Source organism: Mesoplodon densirostris, chromosome 16, assembly GCF_025265405.1.
Source record: "Mesoplodon densirostris isolate mMesDen1 chromosome 16, mMesDen1 primary haplotype, whole genome shotgun sequence".
NCBI lineage: Eukaryota > Metazoa > Chordata > Mammalia > Artiodactyla > Ziphiidae > Mesoplodon > Mesoplodon densirostris.
Window position 1 is genome coordinate 70164162 of NC_082676.1, and position 13062 is coordinate 70177223.

Here is a 13062-nt window from a genome sequence, read left to right on the forward strand (position 1 = left end):
TTTCATGTCCAAATATTTTGGGGGAGACTGAGGTGAAAAAGCTGCTTAAGTATTAGGACAAACTAAGCAGAACCGGGAACAGCTTTGGAAGAGAAGCAGAAGGCGGTGGGGAGCCGGGCGGGCCACTGGGGAAGGTGTTTGCAGGCTGGGGTGGGAGGAGAGTCTGGTTAGGAGGATTCGGAGGTGGGGCAGGACTGAGGCCAAAGCCCAGGGGAGGCAAGAAGGAGAAGGAATACGACCAGGGCCTGTTTGTTTGCACAATGTGAGTCGGGTGAGCTTATCTGTTCGGTGTGAGTCAATGGGCAAGGCAGACCGTGTGGAATAAGCCGGGCTGCCTGTGAATTCTCACAGCCCTTTTTATGTGTGGCACTGGGCAGACGTCCTCAATATCTTTTGAGCCTTAGCTATTTATACAGTGGGTTGTGATATTTATTTAACTGAACTGCAGAGAAGAATTGATGGGACAACATCATGAGTTCCCAGCACACAGTCTGGCACTGGGGTGCTGGGGAAATTAAGACCCTCCACGCACCCCCCTGCCCAGTCCCCCCCCCAGATACAAAGCAGCAGGACGGAATGAAGCCAGCTGGAAGACCCCTTCACAGGCAGGCTGGGCAGTCCTGCACGTCATCTTCAATCTTATTCATAATTTATAGTTATTTCCGAAAGTTTTTATGATCCTAAATATTTTCTAAATCAGTAACAGAATCAAATTTTTAAAAGTTCATAGTCAAGGAAAAATAAAGCTATTTCAAAGCGTTTTCTCAATCATACTAATAAACTGTAAACTTCCACCGTACACGTACTGTGGGAAATATTACTCGGTAAGGCCCCTGTTTTATCTATGACACTGTGGAGTGATTGGAATAGCTAAAACTGGTCCAAGCAACATTGAGAACAGTTGGCTTGGAACATGCTACATTTTGAATTCTGGCTGTTTGCTGTATGTATTATTACTTTCTAAAATATAGAAATAACTGTATTTGTTTAAATAATTAATTTGCTATTACATTAGATGAAATTTTGATTTTATATGATTGTAACACAGAACACAATCATACCTGTTTTACAATTTTTTTTTTTTTAACGAGAAGAAATCTTCAATTACTATAAGCACTCTTATGTTTGGAAAAAAGATATTTCACATTTTAGATGTTACTTCTAATTCAACACTTTATTAGTCACTACTGGCATGATTTTGCTACTCTCAGATCTAGGAAAGCATCTGTAAAGCGGCCAGGCCACAGCACCGAGCTCCCACAGCGCTGGGTCTCCCAGCAGTTCTAAGGCTCAGTGTGGTCCATGAACCAGGCAGCCGAGAGCCCTGCAGACAAGGGTGCCACCCAGAGGCCAAAGGAGGAACTTCACCTTGGATTTTGTTGGAAGACAAAACTATAAATATTAAAAATCTAAAAATGATTTGCTATTACTTATTTAAAAATAAGGAATATTTTTACAAGGTTCCCTCTGCAGGAACGAAGGCTTTTAGTGCCAGGCTACGTAGAAGTGTAGTTCTTTGAAAACTCTAACAAGATGGAAACAGCCCTGAGATGGTCCGAGTCGCAGGTGCACAGTGCGTCAACTAAAGCATTGAATTTAACTCTACTCTCTAGAGCAAACGCTTTATTTTCTTATAATTAATATAACGTGTGTTTCCAGAAGTCATGTAAGTTCTGGAGCAACCACCATGACCTGTTTAGACATGTGGACCAAAAGTTAAACTAATTACCGGAGACATTTCTTACTTAAATGAGAAAAGTTTCTTTCATTAGAAAGCCTTCTGTGTAATTTTCTTCTGGCAAAGGAATAAAGTTTATTTAGAGTAATTCTGTTTGGCAGACAGTCAGGGCTTCTAAAACATATACCAATAATTGTTAAGGTTAAAGCAAAACAGTCAATTCTATGAAACGCATAACAACTCAAGCTTCTAATGGTCGAAACAGTAGGCTGATTATAAAATAGAGATTTATGATATCCCCGTTTTCTCTTAGAAGTCTGGATGTTGGGATTACTGCTAGCAATGGGCCATCATTTAAGACTGACATATTTTACAATGAACTACAAAAGATCAAACTTAACCAAAAATAAGGCATACATTAAATGTGAAAATTATTTTAAGTATAAAATTTGAAAACTCCTTTTTCTACACTGTAAAATCCCATTTAAAAAAATTTGTTTAGGTCTTTATTTAATTTGTTACAATATTGCTTCTGTTTTTTCTAAGTTTTGGGTTTTGGGCCGTGAGGCATGTGGGATCTTCTTAGCTCCCCGACCAGGGATCAAACCTGCATCCCCTGCATTGGAAGGCGAAGTCTTAGCCAGTGGACTGCCAGGGATGTCCCCAAATCCCATTTTTGAAATAATGTTTTGGGTACTCAAATGTTATACAGATTTCATCCCATTTTATTGTCTCATTTTCACTACAACGCAATTTAAAACAGAAAGAGGATTCTAAACACACCTACTTATGTGAGTTTCTGGAAAGCTCATTCTAGAAATACTAAGTGTTTACAGCTGACTTCAAATTTTTTTAAAATTTAATTAAATTTATTTTTTATACAGCAGGTTCTTATTAGTTATCTATTTTATACATATTAGTGTATAATGTCAATCCCAATCTCCCAATTCTGACTTCAAATTCGTTTTTATTAAATAAGAAGATTCTACAGTTGATTATCATTTCCAAGTAGATGTTTTTCCTGCAAATCTTAGCAAAATACTGCTTTAAAGTACAGCGTGGTTAACTAAACCTTCCTCTCTTGGTTCTGTCACCGAGGGATCTCATTATTATCTGTGAGTTAATTCTCTTCCCTATTTCTACCCCGTAATCTTCCACATGCCCTGAGTCGCATCATTCTGTAAAACATGCTTCCGTCCGCAATGATGGCTGCAAAATATCTGAGCAAGGAGTACAAACAGGTCTACTTATGTGTCTCTATTTCTACATTTGTTTAGGAAATAAACGAGCCTGCGCATCTAAGTCCAGCCTCTGCTCTACAGATGTCCATTGCACACTGCTGGAATTGGAGTGAATATGACAGAGACAACTCAGTAGGACAGTATGGCTATTACTTCAGAAGAAAAGCTCAGTGACTGAAGCATGAAGTGTTTATCAAGGAATATTTTACAAGAGTTTTAAACAGGGCCCAAGGTAAGGCTGGCAAATCCAGGGGATGACCTCTTACATGTATCAAAAGGTCCGTGAGTCTGCATCATATATTCAAAGCATCAAATAAAGACTGAAAGGATGGCTACTTGGTAGTTCACGAATGATTCAAGTTCACTGGTAAGTATCTACAATTTAAAGGGTAAATTCTGAAACACTCCTCAAATCTCTAATCAGTCAAGAAGACTTAGTGATAAAATTAAATGCCTTCAAACTTCTTAAACCTTTCCCTTTCCTTCTTCCCATCTCCAATGCTACCATCTTAGTTCTCGCCATTTAAAAAAAAATCCATATTTGTTTAATCACTTCCTAATTAACCTCCAGGCCCAGCCTCCTACTCTATCCCACCGCTGTCACATCTCTAAATCCATCCTCCAGATAGTGTCCAGAATAACCTCAGGCTTCACAAATCAACCTCTTCACTTGCCTGCTTGATATTCAGACAGCAGGTCAGAAGTCAGTGTTCCTGCCCATCCAGGTCCTCTGCCCACCACCAGGGAGGGGACTTCCAGAGGGGGAAGGCCAAGGGCTACAGGCTGATTGCTAGTGGTTCCTTTGGCCCTTCTGTTTCAACTTAACTACCAATCACATTGCTTTGAGAGACATTCGCTCCTTATCAAGAGATGTCAGGATCCCTAATTCATAGGTGAGGTTGTTCACAAAAACATCCTAACTCCTACAACAGTAGCTTTCCAACATTTTTAAATGACCCAAATCATTTTCTTCATACAATAGCTAATGTAGAACCCCAACAAAAAGTGGGTGAGATAAGTATTTTTGAGGCTGACAACAGGCAGACGTTAAATCATACAGAACTGGACAGGCCAAGGGGTAAAATTCAAATTTGGCTGGTGAAATGCAGAGTCAGGGGGGAGAAGCAGCTCCGGTGAGACAAGTCAGACTCACATTTCTGAAAGGGTGCTGGTGCTGCTGGGTGTAGAAGACGCGGAACTAATGAGGATTTCAACACTTTGGAGGTACTTTCATAAACCCCAATTTCACCTGCAAAGAGTGACATGCACTTTCCGAACGACAGGCCACCGCGATGGCGGAGTCCCAGATACCTGGTCCTCGCAGGTTAGTCCCAGGTGCATGACGAGGTAAAAATGCACCAGGAAGTCCGAGTTGGGCAGCACGTCCTGGCGTCGGGTCATCATGGCGCAGATCAGCTTGTAGGCTTGGAGTTTGCCTTCCTTATATGCATCGGGCAGCGTTGTCGCCTGCCAAGGAGACGTTTAGAGATTTAATCAACTCCAGATGCAGATGCATTTTGTCCTTTCACTTACTTTTCAGTTTTCCATAAAGTTGCTTATGGAGATGTGGGATGAGCTGGCTGGAGTGAGACCCAGCCTGTCTTCAAAACATGCAGTCTTGGGCAATTACATTTTTTAAACTCAATTTCAGGAAGGAAGAGGAAATTACAATAAAGGAATAAACACATATTCACTTGCCTTAAATAGCCATGATGCAAACATTCTGAGGGGTGGGATCAAGGCAGGAGGAGACGGAGAAGACTGGTTATCCAGGCTTATTGCTAGGTTATCCCGTATCTAATTCACAAAGAGGAGACATTTAGGGAAGGCAACACACAGTTTATCCCAATGATACTTCAGAAACGTGCGCCATGGTCAAACAGCTGCTCCCAATTAAATCTCTGTAAGTTGAGTGAAAAGCTACAACATTTACAAGTGTTTCTTTTATCATGAGGTCTACTGTCTTTTTGAACTGTGTGGTGGTTTTAGATCTAATACAAAACTAGGGCATTGTTTTTCCTTCAATCTTAAAGCCTGGAGGGGCTTCCCTGAACTCCAAATGATAAGGAATGGTTTCACAGGTTATACTGTACAAACACGAACTGTGTTTTCGGGAAAAAAAAAAAAAAAAGTACTAACATGGGGAAAATGTATGTTGTAAACAAAAACAAAAACCAGAATGAAAATTGTATGGACTCTAAGACAGTACTTTTATAAAAATATGTTTATCCACAGAAATAAGATTATATATTAATATTGGTTTTCTCTGTGGATGGTGAGATTGTCTTCTTAGCATTTTTCTACATTCTTCAAATTTTGTACAATAAAACCAGTATCACTTTATAAAGAGAGTAACTAAAAGTAGTGTATACTATCCCATTCTTTAATATCCCATAGTAACAGTCTACTTGCACATTAAACGAGATAACTCTTAGGCATTTATAAAATGACCAAACTATAAGTATTATTATTTATTCTTGGGTCATCAAACGTACTTTGTCTAAACATCTAAACTTCTGTTCAGAAGTTACGTGCAACACAGTTTTTATGTCAAGTGATAAAGCTATGTTCCCGTATTAGAATAAAAGGTGATGGGAGGACTCACCTTCGCTAGCTTGTACCAGAGTTCATAGAGATAGCCGAACACTCTGGCATGGATCTTGGGTGACTGGATATTATTCACGTCTCCTAGGATTCCCAAGATTCTTCGCCATAACACGGCGGCCGAGTCTGCGTGCCAACCCGTGAGGGTCCCCCCAGCGATTATGCTACAGTCATCAGCAAGGCATTCGCTGCTATCTGTGGGGAAAGATGTGTGTTAACCCTGTAAATGCAATTTTGATTTCATTGTTACAGCCTTTTTCTTCTGTAATGCAAATTACCTGTGCTTGAAAATTTACGTGTTCAGAGTAAAATAAGATCAAGTGTGAAATGGCTGACAACTTGGAAGGACAGAAAAGTGGGCTCCATGAGGACAGGTTAGATGATTCTGCTCCTTTCCAACTAAAAGGACAACAGCCCAGAGATGACAGAACAGTTCCTGGAGACCCTGTGAAGGGCTTTATAAAGCAGCAGGGGGGTGGGGAGGAGAACTTGAGCAGGATAGGTAGGGAACAGGGCCATGAAAAAAGGTGGCCGGGGAGGCCTCATGGCTGGAGTGACATTTGTGGTGGCTGTTACTATTCACTCAGGTTTATGGGGGGGGGGTATAATTTGCTTATAATAAATTTTACCCTTCTTGGATTCAAGGACTTGTAGGAAAGGTACACGATGGTGTAACTGTCACCACACACTGCCACCGTAATTGATACGAAATAGCCCCTTCACTCCACAAGTGCCCCTTCACAGTCAGTCCCCTCCCCGAACCTCTGTTCCAGACAAGCACTGCCGTTTTTTGTCCCTACAGTGTCCCTACATTCTGCAGTTTCCAGAATGTCTGATAAATGGAATCCTATAGTAAGCAGCTTTTCTATCTGGTTCCTTTCACTTAGCATAATGCGTTTATTTGAGAGATTCATCCATGGGGTTGTGTATCCACAGGTATCATAGTTTATCCATTGACCTGACGAAGGACACTGGAGAGTTTCCTGGTTTTGGTGATTATAAATAAAGCTACAATTGCATACAGGCTTTCGTGTGAACACGTTTACATTTCTTGTTTAAGACCAGAATCACAAATGGCACACGTTATTTCTCTGCTTGCTTCTCGCTTTTAGTGGACCATGTCTTCCTGTGGCTGCCTGAGGAAGGCGCACGTCCTCATGTCTGAAAGTCTTGGGTCCGTGACTTGTAATTCATACTTCGGCTGGGTACAGAATTCTGTGTTGGAAAAGTGCTCACTTTCCTGTAGTTTCCTTTGTAATTTTAGAGTCAGCAGCGTTCCAATACTTGAAATTTTTTTGTGTGAAAAATTATTAACTCTGGAGAGTTTCAACCTGTCTGAAACAGGTTGAAAAAGAGAGTTTCTCTTTTATTTGAAGCTTCAGTAAAGCTAGCAATTGTCCTCTTAATTTTAAATAACTCTATTAGAATTAACCTATTGTATTATTTTTTCATTTTATATTGTTTTTGTAGCTCTGTTCCCTTTTTCAACCCCAATATTTTTTCCTTGATCAATCTTGCCTATTTGTCTATTTTATTCATGTTTTTAAAGAGTGGTCTTTGGGCTTCCCTGGTGGCACAGTGGTTGAGAGTCCGCCTGCCGATGCAGGAGACACGGGTTCGTGCCCCGGTCTGGGAAGATCCCACATGCCGTGGAGCGGCTGGGCCCGTGAGCCATGGCCACTGAGCCTGCGCGTCCAGAGCCTGTGCTCCGCAACGGGAGAGGCCACAACAGTGAGAGGCCCGCGTACCGCAAAAAAAAAAAAAAAAAAAAGAGTGGTCTTTGTTTTCTATATTGCTTTCTAGTATATGTTATGTACTTAGCTTTATTAGTTCCTTTTTTGTCAACTTCTGTATATTATTCTGCTGCCATTCTTTTCCTAATTTTTTGAATAAGACTTTGAATAAATTAGTGTTTTTCGCTTCTAGTGTACACACCGAAGGCCACATATTTTCCTCCATATCAGTACTCAGCTACATTTCGTTGTAGTCAATTTGAAATATTTTCCAGTTCACAATTTGATTTCTTTTTGGACTTAATTTATTTGAAATGCAGTTTTAGTTTCTTAATGTCGTTTTCTTTTTGTTCTTCTGAATTTATTTCATCACATTCATGGAATGTAATATAGTTTCAAATCATGGACATTTGTTGAGGCTTGCTTAATGATCTAACTGGTCAATTTCTGTAAATGTTCCATGTGCTTTAAAAAAAAATCTCAGGTATTTTTAAATTAAGTTCAAAAAATTTTATACATATAGATCTACATTCAATCAAGATTAATTGTATTGTGTAAATCTCTATTTTAATATTTTTTCTGCTTAACTCATCTGTTAATGAGAGCTGATATTAAAATTTCCTACTATGATTATGGTTTTATCAGTAGCTCCTAGTAATTCTGTCAAATTTTGCTTCATATATAATCTGGAGGCTATGAAGTTCATATAAATTCAGAATTATTGCTGTCACTAATAAATGACTTCTGCTTTAAAGTTTATGTGACTGACATACACAGAGCTACACCCCTGGTCCGCCTTTCTTCCTATGTATCAATGTGTTTATTTATTTACTTAGGATCTCCCTGTACATTATGTATTACGGGTACCTCTGGTAAACATCATATGGCTGGATTTGATGTCTTCAACCTAACCCAAGAGTTTCTGAATTGAAGTGCAAGTTTAAATTGTTTATTTTTATTGTAGTTGCTGATTTATTTGATTTTTATCTCTCACATCTTACTTCTGGCTTTCCGTTTAAGTCACCTCTGCTTTGCTTCTCTTTTGAATCTTTGGAGGGGGTTTAAAGAGCTGTGTCCCACCCAGACACAGTGGCAACCATTATCCACCGCTGAGCATCATCTTGGGTGCGTATATATTATTGTTGGGGCCTAACCATAGAAATGGGAGCACAGTCTAGGGATGCGAGGAGCTCAAGGAGAGGGATGAGCAGAGCCGGCGAGGACCAGCAGGAGTGGGTGGAGGAGGGGCCGGGGCAAATCCAGGGCGGGCTCCGTGCGCTTCCCGCACTGTGCCCGAGACAGCTGCTGACAGCTTATTATCAATATATTCGTTATGGAAAGATGCCAAGACCCTGAAACAGAGGATTTGATACGGATGGTACATGTTGTCATGGAAAGATCTTCCCAAATCCAGGAGCACTGTTCCTTCTTAGAGCAAAACACATCTGTATTTCCCACATCCGTATCGTACAATCAACTGAGGTGACACAGATAATCCAAGCCGGAATCCCACACAGTGAGCCTGCATAGACAGCAAAAGCCTAATTACGGGCCTTCTGGGCTCTCAGACTGACTTTTACAAAACCTCAGAAGACAGGCTCGTCCTCCTCACATTTACTCTGTAAAATGCGTGCAGTGTCAAGCATCTGTCAGTCCAAGAAGGTTTGCTGAAGCTTCAAATGAACCTTATAAACCAACCTAAGTTCCCAAGTGAACAAGCAGCATAATACAGCATTTATTTTTCTCAAGAAGAATGCCATGAGTCTTTAATTCCTTGAGGGGTAAACAAAGTAAGGGGACTCAGTGACTTAGAGCTTTGCTCCATCCCCAACCATCACCCCCAAAATGTAGCCATCTGAGGTGGAGATTAGCCTCCAGCCTTCTAGTCAGGCTGGGACTTCCCTTGAGTGACAGCTCCAAGGAAACAGAGTTCAGGTGTCTTATCACCTACACCTCCCTGCTACCTGCCAGCAAACACATTCTCAGTTATGGAAGGATCCCCCCCCTCCAAAAAAAAGAATGTTTCAATACTGCTTTGCTCTCAGAAAAATGTATTCCTCAGTGATAAAATTCTAGGTAGCGTCCCCCATCACATTATCAAAACACAGGGAGTCTTTTCGAGGTATGTGAAACTATTACATGCTCAATATTACTGTGAAAAAAAATTTTTAATGAGTTGAAATGTTTTTACCCAAAATTATTCCACTCACGGCATAAGTAACAGAACAGGTGCTGACATTTTGCATGTAGATGGTTCCTCAGTGAAGCAGCACTTAATTAAGAATCGGGATTTGAGAGATTTCTGAAAATTTCATGTTCACCTTAAAAAACACCAAACACTTAGTTCATTTTCTTTTTCATGAGCAAGCTAGTATGCTAGCCTAGCATCTTTTTGTTCCATTATTACTAAATGCTATAGAGACATTAACATTTTGTTGTTGTTGTTAAAGTAGGGAGTCTTGCAAACAAGTAAAAGTTATATCGTCTTTCTCCCAACAGATACAGGACTTTAATACAGGAGCAATCTAAAGTTCAGAACTTTGCAAATATGCAAAGGATTTTAGCCACGAGATAAGTCTTGGTAATCAGTAAAACAGGCACTTAGGACCCAAGGGCGACTTCACACAGCAGCAGTCTCGTGTAGGTTTGGTGGAGGGTTGATGAAACATAGCTGGTGCTTTGGAAATGATTTTCCCTTTTGAGTTGAAAACTTAACCAAAGGCACAAACCCAAAGGCTCAACAGAAACACCTTAATTCTGGGACCAGAAAAATTAGGCCTAGACTTTGATGATTAAAAGCGGAGAAGACACAGGCTGGCGCTCTGCTGACCGTCACTGCGGCCTGACCCTCTTTCTCCTTCCTCATCTGCTTCCCAGGCACACGCAACATTCATGTTAAAGATTACAAAGGTGAGCAAGCAACCCCACGGTACTTCTCATCGTTATTTTTCTTTAGAATGTTTTATGTTTTCAAAATAGATCAAAGCCTGGTGGAAATGCCAAAAATGTCTGCAACGGCAGAGGATGCTGACAGACTATTCCTGTGAATGGTTTTGGTGGCAGGTAACAGTGATAATTAAAAGCAGAAGTTATAATTAAAAGCAGAAATGGTCAAAGGATTTTGATAACAACATCTAGAGGCAGGGCTGTGACAAATATACTAAACAAGAGAGACTTGGAAACGCAATCGTACATATTTTTTATTATCAAAAAAAGGTTAAAATTTCATTGCTGTTTTTAGCTAAATCAAACAACAGCCTGCAGCTTAAAGCTTATTCATTCACTGATTCAAGTATTTACTGGCTATTCCTCTCCTGCTATGTACTGTCCTGGGAGCCAAGAATCAGCTGTGAACAGGACCAGTGACCAACGACCAACGACAATCCCGCCCCTGAAGCTTACCTTGCAGCGGGGGGTGGGGAGGACACCACTGACCCTTCCCCAACTAAAGCAAAATGTTGAAAACCACTTCTTTCGGAACTTTATCTTAAAACCTATCAGCGATTTGACAGGCACCTGGAAAGGAAGGAGCACCAGAGCTGGCCCTTGCCCTGCAGCGTTCTGCTAACCCTGAGTTCTTAAAGTTTCTCTGACAATGAAAAGAAAGTTTTCCTTATGCTGAAGTTGAATTAATGACTGACACGTTTCTTACGGTTAGCATTTTCTTTTTCATCCCATTTAAGAAGGCCTTCCCTACCCCAAGGTCTTAGACATATTTTTAGAGGATATTTTCTTCCAAAAGCTCTTAAGTTTTCCTTTTCACATTTAAGTATTTTATCCATAGGGACCTGGCTGTGGGCAAGGTGGGAGGTAGGGAATCTGTCCCATTTTCTGCCCTGGGGCTAAATATGGTCCCGCAGGCCTTTGTGGGGCAGTCCATTCGTCCCTTGGCAGACCTGGAATGCTGTCTCTTTCGTGTATCAGGATGCCGTGCCTGCGTGGATCCAGTGTGTATTTTATACTCCATTCCCTTAGTCTATTTGTCTATCCCTGTGATTAAAACTCCTTTTAAGTAAATCACATAGCACTTATTGCGTTATTTGTCCTTATCAGGATAAATGTCTTATTTTTGGTAAGCTCGTAAGTCAGTCATGGCTATGACTTATTCATCTTTTTATTTCTTATAGCATCAAATTCAGTATTTCTAGACTATAAGCTTATTTGCTAATAAATAAGAGATGAGGTCAACAGCAATACTGATTCTTACCTATAGAGTCAAAAATACTCCCCCCTAGGGCTTCCCTGGTGGCGCAGTGGTTGAGAGTCCGCCTGCTGATGCAGGGGACACGGGTTTGTGCCCCTGTCCGGGAAGATCCCACATGCCGCGGAGCGGCTGGGCCCGTGAGCCATGGCCACTGAGCCTGCGCGTCCGGAGCCTGTGCTCCACAACAGGAGAGGCCACAGCAGTGAGAGGCCCACGTACAGCAAAAAAAACAAACAAAAAAAACCCTAGAAAATCATAAGCTCAACAGAACAAAACTTATGCATGAGTCAACTCTAATTTCTTGTTTTTGGTATTCTTGATGCTCTGGCATCTGGGGCCTCCTTGACCAGGAAGGGACTGCCCATCCCAGGGTTAGCTAATTCCTAGAGATAGCAAACAACTCCCCAGGGAGTGTGTCTCCCACATGCAAACCCCACAGTCCCAAACCCAGGCCTCCCACCTACCTCCTCTGTCCAGCTCTTGCCTTGCCATCAAGGGGATGTCCCTGTGCCCTCATCACCATGGGGTCCAGCACCAGGCAACCAGGGCCAGTGTCTGTGCTCTAGTGTCTGCTGAAATTATCCCAACTAGCCGCTCCTGAGTCTGCATAGCCTGCCTTGCCTTCCCTTTCCCGTGCAAACGACAGTAAAGGCCGTTGCCCACGTCTTCCCCTCTCTTCCTGCCCCTAACCCTGGTGCCTCCCCATGTGCCCCCCTGCATGGCATGTCGTGCCCCTATTTCTATAAACTTCTTCCTTCATGACAATCATCTCCATGTCTCCATGTCTTGCCATACAAATCCCAGACACATTGTGAAACAGTGCACCATAAATTTAGCTGTTATTCTCAGAAAACATGAAATGATTTAACTACGAAAGCAAATATAAAACTGAACTGTTAGCTTGCCAATGATAAAGGAATTTAAGATTTTAGAAGCAGTTTATTATTCTAAGCATTTGACAACTGGTAGGATTATTCAACGAGAAACAGAGACACACTCAAATTGTTGGACCACTCTCTTTGTGTGTCCTGGAGATCAGGGTAACATGAGTTTTATTTTGTCCATTTATGAAGAAATTGTTCTCCTAAGAACAGAAAGTTAAATTCAGAACTGCGATAATCCTTAAACCTTATCATATTACGGTTTGTCCTTTTCACAGATGACAAGATGAACTATTGAACTGAGTGTACTGATTCTCGATATTAGAATTTCAAAGAAGAACTAAGTATTTGTAGGAGTTAATCACAACAGAGAGTGCATCATATAAAATTACCTCACACGAGTTTATTAAATTGAGCGGTCCCATGCACACTCTGAAATGGGATCAGAACTAATCTTTCCAGAGGACAGACAAAAGATGTAATCACCCAATTTTCTTTCCTTTCAATAAAACTAATTAAACTAGTCCTTGTTTAAGTAAATTCAACTTACTGAAAATTCAGTATTGCCTTTGATAGTACCACGATGATGATTTCCGTTGGACAATCTGTATATTGGACCCAAAGAAGCCATTTATTCCATAAATGTATTAATAATTCTCAAATAGTTCAGAGGGGTTTACAGCTGTAATTTTAACAGCAGCGTAGAAGAAAGGAATAGGCA

General features: G+C 40.9%; 1 protein-coding gene across 5 annotated transcripts in view; it reads right to left on the reverse strand.

Annotated features, from left to right (window-relative positions):
• RALGAPA2 (Ral GTPase activating protein catalytic subunit alpha 2) overlaps positions 1 to 13062 on the reverse strand; it is a 285182-nt gene that overhangs the window by 152474 nt on the left and 119646 nt on the right. For all 5 annotated transcript variants that reach the window (XM_060120092.1, XM_060120091.1, XM_060120089.1 and 2 more), the window contains 3 exons: positions 5525 to 5718; positions 4618 to 4716; positions 4231 to 4386 (listed from right to left, as the gene is read on the reverse strand). In XM_060120092.1, coding sequence (XP_059976075.1) covers positions 4231 to 4386; positions 4618 to 4716; positions 5525 to 5718 — 449 coding nt within the window. The remainder of the gene's footprint in view (positions 1 to 4230; positions 4387 to 4617; positions 4717 to 5524; positions 5719 to 13062) is intronic.